The sequence below is a fragment of the Xyrauchen texanus genome, chromosome 2 (genome assembly GCF_025860055.1).
Source record: "Xyrauchen texanus isolate HMW12.3.18 chromosome 2, RBS_HiC_50CHRs, whole genome shotgun sequence".
Classification (NCBI taxonomy): Eukaryota; Metazoa; Chordata; class Actinopteri; order Cypriniformes; family Catostomidae; genus Xyrauchen; species Xyrauchen texanus.
In genome coordinates this window covers 18,656,449-18,674,895 of record NC_068277.1, presented here as the reverse complement: position 1 = coordinate 18,674,895, position 18,447 = coordinate 18,656,449, and the positions used below count along the sequence as shown (strand labels likewise).

At 36.8% G+C, this 18,447-nt stretch overlaps 1 protein-coding gene across 1 annotated transcript; it reads left to right on the top strand.

Moving 5' to 3' along the window:
* The first annotated feature begins 889 nt into the window (after nucleotides 1–889).
* ntn4 (netrin 4) lies at nucleotides 890–18,424 on the top strand. The gene is made up of 10 exons (XM_052153057.1): nucleotides 890–1,385; nucleotides 3,015–3,490; nucleotides 3,868–4,137; nucleotides 10,542–10,668; nucleotides 11,993–12,178; nucleotides 14,398–14,587; nucleotides 15,650–15,729; nucleotides 15,903–15,971; nucleotides 16,089–16,262; nucleotides 18,078–18,424. The coding sequence occupies exons 1-10, from the start codon at nucleotides 1,316–1,318 to the stop codon at nucleotides 18,212–18,214; spliced, it is 1,779 nt and encodes a 592-aa protein (XP_052009017.1). The 5' UTR covers nucleotides 890–1,315; the 3' UTR covers nucleotides 18,215–18,424.
* The last annotated feature ends 23 nt before the right edge of the window (nucleotides 18,425–18,447 follow it).

Sequence of the window (18,447 nt, the reverse complement as noted above, 5' to 3'; positions counted from 1 at the left end):
ATAAGTTCACAACACAACGGAAACAAGCCACAACACAACACAAAAAAGCCGCAACACAACGGAAACAAGCCACAACACAACGAAATAGCCACAACACAACGGAATAGCCACAACACAACGGAAATGCTCCCCTTTAATACCTTCCTATTGACCAATTAACACCATCTGTATGGGTTCATGAAACTTGCCTACATACTCTTTTCTTTTTCTCTTAGTTGACTTGAAACGATTCAAATCTCAAAATATCCATACACTTTGTTTGCGCTTTAGTTAATTAACAATTTCCCAAGTTCCCATTAAAATCAAAAAGATATCGAATTTACTAAAATTCAAGAAACAATATTTAAATAATAATTTGTATTTTTTGTTTTAATCCAGTTAAATAACCTTAATTGAGAGGATTTTTGTATTACCCTATTTGGATGCAAAATAAAAGTTCCATTAACATTTTAATTTTTTATTTTTAGTTAATATGTCTGAGAGTGATGCAAGAAACTGTACATTATAGGCAAAAATAACAATTTGTTAAATAAAATCGATCACAGGTAAAAAAATGTTACTTGCACTTTTTTCACTTTGTGTGTGTGTGTAGCCTGTTTCATGGACATGGTTAGTCTATGGCAATTATAGCTTACAGAACAATATAAATTAAATGGAAATCCCCATTTAGATAGATATGTGTGAGGGAGAGAGAGAGAGAGAGAGAGAGAGAGAGAGAGAGAGAGAGAGAGGCACACATCTTGCAAGTGCTGATCTGAGGTTGAAAAACTCATGCCTGGCAGGAATGCTCCATTAAAAAGGAGACAAATGTTGGGAGAAGGGGCGGGGCCATCGTTCTTCAAAAGTCATGTCACTCACAGGGGCTTCAGATTCCAACTCGTGTGTTTTACAGAGCGACACGCGCAGCCCCACAAGAAGCGCTCAGAGCAACACACGCGCTCAACTGACTTTTACACGAGCGGCGCGCACGTGATTCGCGTATATTTGGACAAGCCTGGCGTTCCATACGCACGGACAACTTTCTCATGAGAAAGAAGCGATTCGGTGATTTAGTACGCTTATTTGAAGTTGCACAGAAATGGCGCTGTAGCGCGAGATTTTTGTCCTTTTTCAGGTGAATAGTTTCTGTTTGTTATGCGGGCAGATCAGCTCAGCGCTCGCGCACCTGGCCAACCCACGCCGATGAAGTCATGCTCCTACTTGCATTCTAAAGACTCAGGAGCAAAATCAGGTTCCAGTACTTATTGTGGATTATAACCTTTGCAGGGTTTGATACGTACCATTTGTGGATATTTTGTTCTGATTGGTGACTAATATGGAGCTGACAGGGAGATGTGTGTTATTCGCAGCGCTCGTGTTAAGCATTCCTCAAATTGCGCGTTCAGGTCAGTGTTTTGCGCTTAAATGATGGTAAACTAATCACCAGCTTTAGGCGCACCGCATGCGCTATCGAAACAAGCGCTGCTTCCCAACAAAACCAAAGTGTGAGAGATGTGGGATGCTTTGACTATGCAAAGCAAAAAAAAAAAAAAAAAAACTTTGCATATGCATGCACACCCAACATTTATATGTTTGAACCCACCTGTCAACTTGTCATATTTCTGCAGTGTTGAATATTGAAATGTATGTTACATTTATGTGTAATATATTGCATTGTAAAAAAGACGTTTGCTTATATCGATATTAGTGCCACAAAAAAATAAAATAAAAAAAATAGAATTTCATTGCATTACACAACAAAATATCATACCAAGTGGCATCTAAAATGTTGCTTGACCTGAACTAACTCCAAATTTATGCACATTTTTGCAATTAATTTTAACCAGCTTGTACCAAGCCCAGTTTTAGTGCATGCAAGTAATTTTCTTATGTATGTAAATGTGTGTTAGTTACCTTGAAGTTCAACTAGGTGTCATAGCAGATTACTTGAGCAGTGTGAACTATAAATGTAGTCCATCACTTTAAAGGGATAATTCACCCAAAAATGAAAATTATCTTATCATTTACTCACCCTCGTGCCATCCCAGATGTGTATGACTTTCTTTCTAATGCAGAACACAAATTAAGATTTTTAGAAGAATATCTCAACTCTGTAGGTCCATACAGTTGCAAGTGAATGGTGATCAGGTCATTTGTAGCTGTAAAAAGCAGATAGAAGCAGCACAAAAGTAATCCATAAGTCTCCAGTGGTTTAACCAATGTCTTCTATAGCAATCCAGTTGGTTTTGGGTGAGAACATACCAAAATCTAACTCCTTTTTCACTGTACATCTTGACAGCAGTCTCCTTAGCGATCTCAAGCTTGATTACACGTCCTATAGCACCATCTAGCGCTCTGTGCATGCATCAAGCACAATGAAGTGTAATCATGCTTGAAATTGTGATTGTGCCTAAAGACTGCATTGGCAAGTGTACAGTGAAAAGGGAGTTATATTTTGGTCTGTTCTCAACCAAAACCAACTAAATTGCTTTAGAAGACATTAATTAAACCACTGGAGTTGTATGGATGACTTTTATGCTGACTTCATCTCCTTTTTGGAGGCCTGATCACCATTCACTTGCATTACATGTACCTACAGAGCTGAGATATTCTTAAAAAAAATATTTGTTCTTTGTTCTGCAGAAGAAAGTCATACACATCTTCGATGGCATGAGGGTGAGTAAATTATGAGAGAATTTTCATTTTTGGGTGAACTATCCCTTTAAATTTGACAACCAGAAAGTTGTTGAGCAGTATATCTATCATGTAAAACCTAACAAACTTGTTTTTGTGAAATATTCTGCTTAACTGTGTGCTTGTTCCATCTTTCTTTAGAATAAATGCAACTTGGCTTGATATTTTGTACATATTTAAGTGTGGCTTAACCATCTAAATACTTTTTGGGGCTACTGTATACTGTATACTGCTATTTGTATACTGTCTGGTGGATTTTGCTTTGTAGAAAATTCTATTGAAAGAAACATTTTCAAAAAATAATATACTGTAATCGTGAAGTGTTTCTTTATATGTGTCAGGATGTCAGAATCGGGTGTGTAATCCATGCATGGGAAACCTGGCAGTTGGACGTCCAGTACAGACCATCTCACAGTGTGGCTCAACCTCTCCAGAACGGTACTGTAACTATGATAATGACAAATGTGTGTTGCATTGTGAGGTGTGCGACGTTTCCGTGACACACCACGCACACCCGCCTGCCTCCATGACAGACTCACCCTTTAAACACCCATCGTCCTGGTGGCAGTCTGCTCAGGGTGTTGCCATAGAAACTCTACAACTGGACTTGGAGGTGGAATTTTACTTCACTCATCTCATTATTATATTCCGAACGCCACGCCCTGCTGCCATGGTAATAGAGCGCTCGCAGGACTTCGGGCGCTCATGGAGCACTCTGAGGCTGTATGCACAGAACTGCAGTGAAGTGTTCAACCTGGAGGATGGACACAGCTGCACTCAGAAATACTCCACAGCATGGCCTTGTAGCAATGGAGAGGTGAGAGTTTGCAGACTTTGCAGAACTTTGTGTGTCATGCTGATTCTTTCATTTATTGACATTTACCATGGCAATGCCTCGTGTTTTTAGACATTCATCATTTTAGTACAGTGGTATTATTTCATGTACTTTGAGTACCATGTAAATACAGTGGTGCATGAATATGGTAATCATTCAGGTGAATTTGGACATCTAAATTCACCCCATTGGAAAGCACAATAGGATTAACATTAATTTTGGTGCCGCTAGACTGTCCATCTAATGCACTTTTAAAACAACACTTTTTAAAAAAACACGTTTTAAAGAGATAAATCAGAGGAATCGTAAGCAAATATCCTTTTTTATATATATTTTTCTCTCTCTGTGTATGTGAGCAGGTAATTTACCGGGCTTTGTCACCCTGGGAAAAGCTGGATCCCTACAGCATCACTGCTCGAGCCCACATCAGCATCACTAACATACGAATGCGCCTACTTCAGCCACAGTCATGTCCCTGCCTACGTAAACACCCTGATGCCAACTTGCTCACTGCCCACTATGCCATCTCTGACCTCATATTAAAGGGAAGCTGTTTGTGCCATGGGCATGCAGACCAGTGTGTGCCTGCTGGGGACGAGAAGATCACACACCCTCCTCGCAAACATATGGTAAGTGTTTACTGTATGTGTATATTTGTAATACAGAGTCATGTTTTTCTTTGCCTGGCTTAATACTTACCCATTATGTATTACAATTTTCTTTTAAAATAAAATAAAAAATATAATAATAATAATATTTGCATAAAGAAAATGAAGCCTTTAGGACCGTTAGGATTTTTTGCATTGTGACATTTTCATTATTGTAAAACATCCGTTTTACTTTTACTACTCCCATTGTTTTCAAGAATGATTCTCTTTTCAACAACACACTGTATTACAGTGAAACAGGTAAAAAATGTACAAAATAAAATTATCAAAAATGAAAAGCAGATCCAAGGGTGTAGCTACTACTATTATGTATAACTACTTTACAATTTAAATACAAAATAAATAGAGGTATGACGTGACGCCATGCGAGAAGCAGACGTGTGAGCGACAGTTTGCTAACTTTTTGATTATTTTCATATCATAATCTGGTGAAATTTGCTACACCCAGTTACACATTTGTTCTTTGAACTAAACAAGGCAAAGAAATCAAAATCCTCGGCCTCTGGAGACATTAAAAGACACTTATGTGTTCAAGATGATAGCTGTGACAGGCCAGTGGGCCGGGGACTCGATTTGGATGGCATCGCCAGAGAAATTCAGCATGAACTGTCCAACATGTTTGTGATGCTGACAAAGGTTGTTGCTGACCTGGAGGATCTCGCTGTAATACGTCGACCGATTACACCGATGGAAACAACATTCTCTGAGTTGGTTACAGGATGTTGAGAAACGGGTCGATTATCTGGAGTCATCGGAGAGGGAATTATCCGTTAATCCACCCGTGACCAAAATGGACGTGGAAGGCATTTTGGAAAATAGGAATTGCAGGAATAACATCCGAATTGTTGGAATTCCTGAGCATGAGGAGGGCAGAGATATGGTGAAATTCCTAGATGAGCTCTTCCCGGGTCTGCTCAACATAACAGGCCATGTACTTGAAATCGAGCAAGAGTGTCGGCTCGGAGATCCGCTGAGGGAGACAGGCCTCACTTAATTCTGGCCAAATTTTAGAGATCATCCGATAAAGACCTCGTGTTGCAATAGGCAAGGAGCAAAGGAAAGCTTTCTTGGAAGAATCACAATATTTTCTTGTTCCCAAACTTTGCGACTTCGACGAGAGAAACACAATCGGTTCAAGGAATGTAAGAAACTCTTACATCAAGATCGCTTTTGCTCTGAAGTTTCCGGCCAGACTTAGAATAGACACCAGGGACGGCCGCAAGGTATTTTTGTGCCCAAAACAGACACTGTCATTTATAAAAACAATGGGTGAGTAACCATTGGGTGTTTCCCATGTGAGTGGATCGACTCGCTGAACATACACTCGCTTGTCGGAGGAAGCTGATCACCATTTTTGTTTCTTTTTGTGTTGGTTTCGCCAAGCGGATGGAGTTTGTTTTGTGGAATGACACTCCAAGGGACTTGACGGAGGATCACATTTACACTGAAGGTTTAAGCTAGATTGAGAATGGACACTTTGGGTGACTGCAAAATATCGACATGCCTACACAAAAAATTTCTTTTTATAAAGTTGACGATCTGAGTAAGTCATGGTATATTTTTTTATGCGTCCTCAAATTGAATTTGACTCTTGACCATCCGAGGAACCTGGACACATGTTTTGTTTCTTTTTGTGCTCTTCTATGTGCCACCTAGCAGCTAGAGTTTGTTTTGTGGAATGGCACTGCTTTGGGACAGTTATGGATGAATCTGATCGTTCCTTGTAATTATGCCTCCTGTTGGCTGGAGTTTATTTTTGTGGAGTATTTTTGCGGGACATTGGAATGATTACGTCATCTTGTGCACTCACCTTAAAGACAGTTCTGTGAATGAATCTATAACTTCTTTGTGTTTATTCTGCCTTTTGGCCGGGGTCTGTTTTACAAAATATTTTCTGTTATGTAATTTTTTGATGCACAATATATTTTTTCTATTATATCAAATGAAGGTTATTTCTTAAGCATAAGAAATGTGATGTAGTGTTTCTTCAAGAAAAACTTGGGAAGATATGGGGTGTTTTCTTTAGTGCTGGCTCAAGTAAGAGCAGGGGGGTCATTATACTGATAAATAAACATCTACAATTAAAATTTTTCAAACAGATTATTGATAAATCAGGAAGAGTCATTATTGTTTTGGCAGAAATTCAGAGGCAAAGGTTGGTTTTGGCTAATATTTACACACCTAACTTTGATGATCATGGCTTTTTTATAGATCTTGAAGGGAAGTTGAAAGTTTTTGGCACCCCTCATGATATATTATTGGGAGGAGACTTTAATCTGTTGATGGATAATACAGTATGCCCCATTCACCAAAAAATCCAAAGCGCGAGAACTCGTGAGAATATTATAAGTGGCGAGACAGAGATGAAGCTCCGAATGTCATCTGATGGCCTGAGAGAATTGACCCATTAGAAACACAAATATAATACTGTTTTGTTGTGAAAACTGGAGGTTTGGTTATTCAGGGCAAGACAGTCATACTTTGAGTCAGGGGACAAAGCAGGGAAGCTTTTGGCTAGATATATAAAGCAGAGAGTTGTTTTCTACCATTCCCTCAGTGAAATCGGCTGATGGTGAAATTTTGACCTTGGCCATTGATATTAATAATGCTTTTAAAGAATTCTATTTTTATAGTTCTTCGTCTACTGATGAAGACATTGTACATTTTGTGGAACCATTAGAACTACCTAAATTGATGACTGAGCAAAAAAAAATTTTTTTTAGATCTTATGCTGCAGAACTGGCTCCACTTTTGCTAGAATTTTATACGGAATCGTTAAAGAATGGAAAGCTTCCACCAATCATGACTCAAGCCCAGATCAGTCTGATTTTTAAAGACAAAGATCCAATTTCCCTGATCCAGCTAGATGTAAAAATTTTGGCAAAGATTTTGGCTAACCGATTAAGTAAAGTTATGACATCTCTTATACATATAGATCATGTGGAGTTTATTCGGGGCCGCAGCTCTTCCGATAAAATTAGTTGTTTCATCAATATCATGTGGTCGGTGCCATCACACTTGATGCCAAAAAGGCATTTGATAAGGTGGAATGGGATTATCTTTTTAAGATTTTGGATTTAGGTTCGGGAGTACATTGGTTGGATCAAGATTTACATTTGGGATTAGAGGAGGGAGATGCAAGGGTGCACCTTATACAATTGAAGATTTTACATGGGTTCTATTCGACCCCCTCTAAATTGTATAGGCTTGGTCTTTAAGACACACCCACCTGCTGGCGATGCCAATCAGAGGGGCGGAGATAAAACCCATGTCTTTTGGGGGTGTGTTGAAATACAACAGTTTTGGTTAAAGGTGCAGAGTATGGTGTGCGATTTGTTAGGCATTAAGGTATCATATTGCCCCAAACACTGTATCTTGGGTGATGGGGCGGTCATTGACATTGAAAATAGACATAAAAAGACTTTGGTCTTAACCAGTGTCATGATCATGCCCTCTTTTCAGGAAGTTTTCTTTTGTGTTTTTTATTTGTTTATTTATCTATTTATTTGTTTTTGTGCATGTGCATGTGTGTGTCTATGTCATTTGGGACCACTGTTATGTTGTTGGTGTTAGGGTGGGATTGGAAGGGGAGGGGTAATAGTTGGGGTTAAGTTTGATTCTTTGTATATATGTATATAAAACTGTCATTAAAATAATGTCACAATTTTAAAATCTTAATGTTCCTAAAAATAGGCTTCATTTTCTAATTTCCTATTTGTTTCTTTTGATTTTGGAAAATATGACCAGGACGTTTTCTTCACAGATTTCGTGAGAATCGCCCAAAGGTGTTTGACTGTTATTTTAGCTGTACCTACTGTATATGTATTTTAAGTGGTATGATTTAGTATTAATTGAGATATTCATCTAATATAATATATATATTTACTAAAGAAGCAAATTAAAAAGACATTAAACCTTGTTTTCAGAGAAGTTTAACAAAAGCAAAGTTTATGGTTACAACAAAAAACTAATATTTTTCAATGCAATGTGAGAAGAATAGATTTTTTTTTATAACAACATGACAAAAATACATAAGTAAAAAGTAAGAAAGTATACAATTTTCTTTGAAAACTTACTACAATTAAAAAAAATGTATAAAGGAGAAAAGTGACAATTCAAAAGAGAAAGGTCAAACAGCTTTAAGCTGTTCATGTATAATTACATGGTTATTACTATAGTTATTACTTTATTTCAATAAATGTTATCTACATTCCAAGAACACATGTTTCCTGTATGATTACATGGTCCCCATCTTCCATGTTTTGTCTTTCACACTTTCATTCTCTTCCCCCTCACATTCACTTTCTTTGTTCCAGATTATATAAGCAATATGTTTGCTCTTTATTTGGCTGTATTTCTGCGGAGAGATTACAGTAAAACCCAACTCTGACAGAAAGATTAAAAGAAAAGAAAGGAGGGAGAAACAAAGGGAGAAATGCAGATAACAAGCACCGAGACGAAAATGAGGGCCTCCACTGCTTGTTCCTTTTCCTAATTGAGTTGTTGTTTGCCTGCTGTGATCAAACAATGACAGCAATTAGTCTCATTTGCATACACACACACATTAACTCTTTGCCCTCTTATCAAAGTTCAGATCGTTTGATCTAACAGACAAAATACATTCCCCGTGCCAATCACAAAGCATGCATGCTCACATACACACTACCCACCCAGACATGCAGACAAACACAGGCGCATTGACATGCTTTGTCTATCAACACTCATAGGAACAAGTGCTCACATCCAGCCCTTGTGTGCCCCTGCAGGAATGTTTTGGTTAGCTGGAAGTGTGTGTGTGTGTGTCTGAGTGTGTTTCCTCCATCAATATGATGATAAACATGTGAAAGTGTTTCAGATGCCAACTGAATGGAACGCTGCCAATTTACCCCCTCTTTCCCTCTCTTGCTATCTGTCTCTTTGACTGCTCAATTGCCTTTCTCTGCCTCACCATTAAGTAGTTTCAAAGTTCTTCTCTTGTTTGCTTGTTTTCACTGCTTATTTCAGGAGAGTGACCAATAATATTTATCTGTACTTGCTTTCAAACACTCATGGAGTAGAAGACCATTTGATGGATGGCTGAGTTTTGGATATTGAGGAGAAGTGTTAGGTAAACATGGGCATTGCGGGTGAGGAGGATGTTTTTATACAGGACGTTTGAGCTAGAGATGTTGTGCACATACTGTAACTAATTTAAAAAATATGTAGGAGAGAGTGAGGGTCTACAGGAAGTGAAGTGAAGTGATTATTGGACGATGTGTAATGTGGCACAGATTGGAACTGCAAAACATACTTAGTATGTTGTTAGCAATTACTTTAAAAGTTTATAAAGTCTATTCAAACCATTGGTTTACTTTGAACTGTTATAAATTGAAAATGCATAGTTCTGACACTAACTTCCGATTCTGATTGGATGCATTCGAAGCATTTATTTACATTTACATAATTAATTTATTTAATTTTATCCAAATTAACTTATGAATGAGCTATACTGCATAAGCATTTCATTATAGGGTGGCAATTATATGAGAAGTGCTGCAAAACAAAAGTTTCAAAGCCAATGTAAGCCATGGTTAAACACTGATAAACATACCACACATGCTATATTAAAAGAATAGTTTCATAATTTACTCCCTTTTTAAATTTTAAACCCTCATGTCATTCCAATCCCATATGACTTTCTTTCCTATTAGGTAAACAAAAGGAAAAGATGTAATGAATATTGTCTACTCAATGGCAGTTGATATTGACTCACTTTAAAGCTTGTAAAAGCACCCAAAAAATATCATAAAAGTATTCCATGTTGATTGTGTGTAATATTACATGTCTTCTGAAGGCATATTATAGATTTTGGTGAAAATGTAAATCATGACGTCTACTACACGTTCATTAGGGCTTAACATCAAATGGGTTCGGATAAACAAGAAGGTGAGTAAATAGACAGAATTAAAAAAAAGTTGGGCGAACTATTCCTTTAAAAAGTAATAAGCCACTCAAGGCTGTGCATTACAGTTATTTTACCATGATTAAGCAGGTTTAGGGCATGCTGTTCACATTGTGCCTACAAACACCCCTTATGCATGGTGAAAGCACTGTAAGTGCCTTGAGCGACTTAATGCTTTAGTGAACTCAATTTATCACTGTCCACAATGAGGTCTAATAAAAGCATCTAATGTAGCAAAAGGGTGTTTGCTTTAGTAAGACAGAAATGTTAGGTATTGGCCAGTCACACAAAGGATCTTGTCTAGTTTATGGTTTGGCAAAGTGTTGTATGATAAAATATGGTTCATTGACATTGAACAAATGCTTGTAAGATTTTTCTATGTAATTGTATGGTGAATTTTGTGTATCTCTGGCCTCTGCTGCAGGTGCATGGTAAATGTGTATGTCGACATCATACAGCGGGGGATCACTGTGAAAGGTGTGATCGCCTCTACAACGACCAGCCATGGCTGCCAGCCAACGGTTTAACCGGAGAAGCTCATCAGTGCGTTAGTAAGGATCTCTTCCTTTATAAAACTCTGAGTACATAATTTCAAGGATTAAAGTTAAAGCAACAGTCTTGATTATTAAGGACTATAGGTCAACCAATAGTGGATTTTGCCTATACGATAACAAAGGTGGTGAAAAGGCAGATAACTGATTGATTGGTCGATAGTTTAAGATTTCTTAGTCTTTCCTTACTATGACAGGCACAGACATTGAGGCTGCCAAAATGTCCAAAATGAATAAAATCCCAAAAGCAGTTTATTGTGCAACCAAAATTCAAATAATAACCCAAAAAAAAAAAAAAAGATTTGGTGCATATTGTGGGAATTTTAACTATATAAAAAAGCCTGAAATACACTGGGGCATTTTATTAAAAAATTATAGAGACTTGGCTCCATTGCAATGCTCCATATGCAAGTATTAAATAAATGAATAGCCTATATATTCACCAGATGAGGTGTATTGCTGAGGAATAAATAAATGAGGAATCAAAATAGAAACTATCGGAGACTATCAGCATAGATTTTGATGAAAACTGATAGTTATAAAAAGCAACTATCAGCACCGATTAATCAGTAAAACCGATATATCGGTCTAACTCTAATTCATATAAAAAGACGATCAAATTAATTCAGATAAATTCGTTTTTGATAAAAATATCAAATTAAATTACGTGGAAAAGTTCAATGAACGTTTTTAATTTTTTGAGTGTTCAACATAACAAAAATTATTCTAAATCTCGACATAAAACATTAAGCTTTAACAAGTCTCCCCCTTTATATTCCTCTTGCACAAAGACACATAAAATAACACTTAAGTTTAACATTTACTCTCCCTGTCGAGTGAGTCCCATGCATAGCATTTATAGATTTATATATCGGTTTATAGAATGTCAAAACAATTCTAATTCTTTCTTTACTATGGCAGGTAAAGACAAAGAGTCCAAAATGAATAAAATCCCAGATGCAGTTTATTGTTCAACCAAAATCCCAATAATAACCAGAAAAAAAAATTATATTTGGTACAAAAAGCGGGACTTTATGTATAAACTATTTCACCTCTAGTGACATCAAAGTTATTTTAAATTTTTTTAAGAAAATGTGATTGATACTTGCCCATGCTGAACTGCTCAGACAAACAGAGCAATGTTTTGTTAGAGCCACAGTGTTTACTCCTTCACAAATTCGACCTATTAGTTTCTTGTAATTGTCTCTACATAATAAACTCCGATAGGAGCAAGCATTTTAACATAAAAATTATTAAAATTCTTCACCTTTAAGTACCACTTACAGTTGCTCAGGTAACTGATTGCTTCTGTATTGTTATGCAGAGTGCAAGTGTAACAGCCACGCAAAGACCTGTCACTTTGATGAGACAGTATGGCTACGTTCCGGTCAGCGGAGCGGCGGTGTGTGTGACTGTCTTCACAACACCAGTGGCCGTCACTGCCAACAGTGCAAGAGCAGCTTCTACAGAGACCCCGAGAAACCCTTGACTGACCCAGATTCCTGCAGACGTAAGACACACAAACATGCAGCACATACAAGCGTTTTGTGAATGCACACACACTCAAAAACACTTTCACTCATCACTCACACAGGCACGTTTACACGAACAATATGTTGATTCAAACCATAACATAATAGGTGTGTTTATCGCAGTACTTTTATAAAAACTTGGGTATTTGTGTCTTGGACTAAGATGAAAGCCATTAATCTCAGATTTTTAAAAAGCTGCTTAAAATGGTATGTGGGGTCTACGTGGTTTTCCCCAATCTACACTTCCGTTCCTGATATTTCCACCTTTCTCCAGTGTGAATGAATTTGTGTTTGTGTAACTGAACTATAGTTTGAGAACAAATTTGTACACAGAAGAGAGCTAAATCAGACTCAGCCATATTTTTGGGACATTTTGGAACATCCTCATTAGGATAAATCCATACATAAATTCCATTGTTAAATTATGTTACAAATGTGTTCTGTTAGGGTCAGGTTTACGCTGTATGTTAGGGTTAGTCTATAGTTATTATAATTTGCTTTATATAATTATAATATATTTAAATAAAGATATTTAGATATTGTATGTGAAAGTTTCAGAATCTGATTACCTGTGTAGCGTTGCCTAGATGATGTCAAAATTCAGGAACTCACTGTATCAGTGAACATGTCCGATATTGTAGCACACACACTCATGCAAACATCGAGGGGATGCTTGGCATTGAATGTTGTTCCTGCTCTTTCTGCAGGCTGGGACATGGTAGAATAACAAGAACAGTGATGGGATCTCAGCCATGTGTGTGTGCGCACGAGTGTGAATCTCCAAAAATTGTGTATGTGTGGAGGCAGACAGATTAATCATCAGATGACACCAGTCTGGCAATGCATGTATGTGTAAATAGTCAGTCTGGTCTGGACAGCTCTCTTCAAATGTCTTTTGTACTTATGGTAGGAGTCATTGAGACACTACAGTCAAGTTAACTGTATACAGTATGTCTCGATTAAAGCAATAGATGCAGATAAACCCCTAAACTTTGGGTCACTGACTTTCAGTTTTGATAACTGCATTTAGGTAAGTACTTTTTTTGGGTTACGCATATGTCTAAAACTGTATTATTTATATAGAATTCCAAACATTAATTATGTTTATACACTTATGTACGCCTGTTTGTGTTGAGTGTGCTCCACATATAGAGTCATTGTACAGGAGAAAGGGTTTTAGAAAGTAACTTATAAGGGACGTTATAAGTAATGTGATTACTTTTTCGATGAGATCATCAATAATTGGTCATTTTTAGTGGATTACTTTTGAGTAACTAACCCAAAACTGATTGAGACTTCTGCACATTTCTGAAGTAAATGTAAATAATGCTTGTGTAAAACTCACCACCATGACTCTAGGGTGTTGTGAGTGTTGCAGGTGGTTACTGGGATATAGCTAGGTGGTTGCGAGAGTGTTCTGTGTATTTATTTGCTTAGTGGCCCAAATCAAATGAGCCCAAAAAAGTCTCCTAAAGTCCTAAAAATAAATCTGTCTATGATATTTTGGTTCCTACATACTATATATCTCGGGTCCCTCCTTAAATGTAAGTATTTGGGATTTTTTTTCTCCAACAAGCTGCACATTGTTGTAGGTATCATTCATGTCTGTGACACAAATGGGGCAGAACGAGTTACACACTTATGTTTAAAGGTGCACAAAGCAATTTTTCCCTATTTATGTAGTACTATTAAATAAATGAATAGTAATTTTCAAACATATGTATAAAATCATGATCCTTCGCATAAGAACAAGTTGCCAATCATATCAGTAGCCTTATGAAAGCTGTTTTAATTTAAATGGATAGGGACCCCTCATGGGTGCTGCCATGTTAGTATCACATGATCATCTGAAATCTGCTTGCTTAATCTCAGTAACTGCCCTGTTATTGGATATTTTCACTCTTGGAATAAATTAATCATGGCTCACTGTGAACAGTGCATTTCTACAATGGCATTTGTAACTGAAAACTATTGCCATTAAATGACACTGCATTCACGCCCCTAGGGGTCAGTGTTCAAAATTTAGAGGTGTTCACCACTGGGTTCATGTTCAAAATAACATGCATAAAAAATGACTAGATACATTTAGAGGTTTGTTCAAATGGTAAACCGTAATACTATATGCATTTTCCATGTATTTGGTAGTCTTTGATGTATATATTTTGGATAACTTTCTTCCTTTCTCCCTGAATTGCAGTGTGTATGTGCAAACATGTTGGATCCACATTCTGTAACCCTGATAATGGAGATTGCACTTGTAAGCCAGGTGTGGCTGGGCTGCATTGTGACCAGTGCAAGCTGGGATATTGGGGTTTCAATGAATATGGCTGCAAGCCCTGTCAGTGTGCTGGTGATTGTGACCCCTATACAGGAGACTGTATGATAAGGTGACTATATGAACTTCTTAATGGCAGATTTATAACCCCAGTGGCATGAGTGGCAGAAACCAACATGCTTGACGATCTTTGACAACTAGAATCTATAGTAGCCCCAAATTATGTTTGGACACTCAAGCCACAATTAAATAAATGTATTTCACTTGATAACACCAAGTGTAATACAAGCTGCCAAAAAAATCAGAACTAACATTTCTGAGCCATTTTTTTTTTAATTATTTCTAATCATCTAGTCTCAGGGCAATTTTTAGTAAATGTATGTCAGTTTTATTAAAGTTTATAAAAGGAGCCTATCAAAATAACCACAAGCCAGACAACCAGAAATTGTTCAAACACTGTTTTTCTTCATTTTGTACAGTGTATCTATAGAGCTCTTCAGCCGTGATGTCAATTTGTAAGTGAACCCAGAAGTCTAATTCAGGGTTATTCAACTTATGAACAAAAAAAGGTCTGTGGTAAACATTACTTGATGATACGTGGACTTTTTGTTTAAGAACATAAATCACACACTTTCATACCTCAAATGTGAATTTTGAGGCCTCCGTGTGTTTTAAAAAGTATGCAATGCAATACGGCTTCAAAATTCATGTTTGAGGTATGACTGTGCATAATTTCTGTTATAGAATAAAAGGTCCATGTATCGTCAAGTAATGTTTACCACAGACCTTATTTTATTCATAAGTTGAAAAACCCAATTAAAACACTCCTGAGGGATGGCGAATTCTCTTCCCTGTTTGTGGTCTACAACCTGAACTGCACTATTGTTTCATGTTTCATAATATAAACCCTAACAAATATTTTTGGGTGAAATGCTTTCCTCGAAAGTGTGCTTGTGCAATTCTTTAAAATAAATGGTGCTTGTTTTAATATGTTGTTATAAAACAAGGACATTCATACATTTTTAGTGTGAGTTATGTGCCCACATTTTTGGGGCCAATTTATATGGAAGTAAAAAATAATTTCACTTAATTTTCTTTTACCGTTAATATCTCATCATCATGCATGTGTCTGCTTTGTGAGTTTATGCTTGTCTGTTTGTGTGATTATCTCAAGGTCTGAATCCGATCACAACAGCACAAGAGAAAGTCATTTATTTCAAGCAGAGGAGCTTTTCTCAGCCCATAGTCATCCAGGTATTAAATGAACATATTCAAGCTGATAACAGTGCAGTCTTGTTTCCATGAAAAGTTGATTGTCTTGTCTGAGTGTAAAGGCATGTTCCAATGTTAAGCCTGTTTTTAAGTTGTCTTAGCAACCGAAACTGACAGAAAATGCTTTAATTGCAGGCTATTTCTTTTCTTGACAGACAAATGTGTATGCAAACATCAAGCTCTTGGAAATCGCAAAGTATTCTGCAACATTAAATATGCTTATGGTAAGTAGCATAGAAAACTTGCTGTGCACTCAGTTCACCTCAGTTTTTTGTTGGATGCATGTCATGAGTATGTGTGTATTTGTGTAATTGTGTGTGTGTGTGTGTGTGTGTGTGTAGCAATAAAGGTGAGAGTGCTGGGTGCTCATGATAAGGGGACTCATGCAGAGGTGGATGTGAAGGTTCTAAAGGTGTTGTGGGATAACTCAAGCCTCAGACTCTCTCATGGAAATCGAACTCTTTATCCGGAATCCTGGACCTCACAAGGCTGCACCTGCCCTGTCCTATACCCTGGTCAGCACACCCACCTACACCCACACACAGGTTCATGATTTGTTATGGGTTATCTGCAGACTTTTTTCATGTTGTCTGCACTGACTGTGTTGGAAAATAAGAAATTGATAATAAGAAAATATTATCAATTTGGTCATTAATATCTCAATGTTTTTTTTAAGCAGCATTTATTACACAATTATTGCAAGGAAAATCACTAACACTTTTCAGTAAGATTGTATTTGTTAACATTAACTAACTACATTTGTTAACATAAACTAACAATCAACAACACTTAATATTAATAAATACAGTTTATTAATCTTGTTTAATGTTCATTTCTGCATATAAAGTACATTATATATTAATATACAAAATTATATATTTTTAAAATGTAAAATTGCATATGTTAACATTAGTTAATGCAATATGAGCTAACATGAACAAACCATGAACAATAGTATTAAATATAAAAAAAACTAATAATTATATAAAAATAAAATCATTGTTCATTGGTAGTTCATGATACCTATTGCATTAATTAATGTTAACAAATACAACCTTGGACACATGCTAGGCGCAGACATGTGAGCGACAATCTCTGCACACTTTAATAGTTTAAAAATATATATATTTTCATGTTATAATACGGTGAGATTCGATACACCTAGTTACATTTTTATTCTTTGAGGTAAATATGGCAAAGTCAAAATCCTCGGGACTCTGGAAACATTAAAAGGCACTCACGTGCTCAAGCTGAAACCTCTGATGGGCCTGCGGACCTCGGGACTCGATTCGGATGGCGTGGCGGAAGAAGAAATCCAGGGTCAACTGTCCAACATGTTTGTGATGCTGACAAAGGTTGTTGCTGACTTGGAAGATCTCGCTGTAATACGTCGATCGATCACGGCGATGAAAACAAAATGAAGCAAAGTGTGTAAGCGTAAATCGTCCTCCGCCACCCGGATTGAGGCGAATGACTGCGTGACCACAAGGACTTAAAAGCACATTGGGAATTGGGCTTGCGAAATTGGAATAAAGAAAAAGTGCAGTGGCAGAGATGAGGTGCCGAATGTCATCTGATGGCCTCAGAGAATTGACCCAATTGAAATACAGATATAATACTATTTTGTCATGGAAAGTGCAGTTTTGGTTATTCAGGGCAAGACAGTCGGGGGACAAAGCAGGGAAGCTTTTGGCTAGATGTTTGGGTTACACAAATGTCTAAAATGGTATTATTTATATAGAATTCAAAACATGAATTATGTTTATACACTATGTATGCCTATTTGAGTTGAGTGTATATATATTTATGTTTTTCTTTTCTTTATTAATGTAAGATTTAATAAAAAAAATTGATTACAAATAAACAAATACAACCTTATTTTAAAGTGTTACTGGAAAATCAAACAACAGCACATGCAAGAGGTGGGGAATCCAAAGAAGTTTGTTAATAAGGGGTATTTGAATTCTGTGGAAATCTGCAGATATTTCTTTGGAATTGCATGGGCACAGATTCTGTGTTGAGCTAGTGACTTGGAAATATGCCATATCAGACATAATCATGTTAACTGCAGCGTTTGCTGCATTGTTTTGCAAATATTACTGAAGTATTCCCAAAATTCCAATAAACTTTTTCTTATGCACTTTTATTAAATGTGTACTTCGTGAAGAGTTTGGAGAAATGTGATTAACGTTTTATGACGTGCTAATGAATGCATTTATTTTGCATATATAAATGTCTTGGGCTGTCTTTGTTGATGCATGTCTACTTCAGTGGAATTGGGCTTGTGTGATATTTCATAGACAAATAACACTGTTTTTCTCTTGCTGTAGGGATGGAATATCTCGTAGTGGGACATGAGGATGTGAGAAAAGGTCATCTCATGGTTAACATTAAGAGTTTGGTGAAGCCGTGGAGACCCAGCATGAGTCGAAAAGTCCATCAGTTTCTCAAAACCAAATGTAGCTGAGAGAAATAGAGAGAGACATTTAAAACAGATCTTTCATGGCAAATGTCAACTTAGCCTTTTATTTCGATCACCCTCTTGTACTGAATAATGCAATTAAACCAGCTGTATATGTGGATGTACTGTAAATGAGCACTGTACAGAATGTATAATGTATGTATATGAGATGATATGTGTAGTGTATTGTTACAACTAACTACATACTGTATATAGCATGCAATATGTACACATGAAAA

What these genes read in the sequence shown, in the direction of transcription:
- ntn4 (XM_052153057.1), top strand. Translation starts at nt 1,316, where the DNA reads ATGGAGCTGACAGGGAGATGTGTGTTATTCGCAGCGCTCGTGTTAAGC. An exon ending in GGCCTTGTAGCAATGGAGAG is followed by an intron (nt 3,491 to 3,867) that starts GTGAGAGTTTGC and finishes GTATGTGAGCAG; the next exon opens with GTAATTTACCGGGCTTTGTC. An exon ending in ACAGGAGACTGTATGATAAG is followed by an intron (nt 14,588 to 15,649) that starts GTGACTATATGA and finishes GATTATCTCAAG; the next exon opens with GTCTGAATCCGATCACAACA.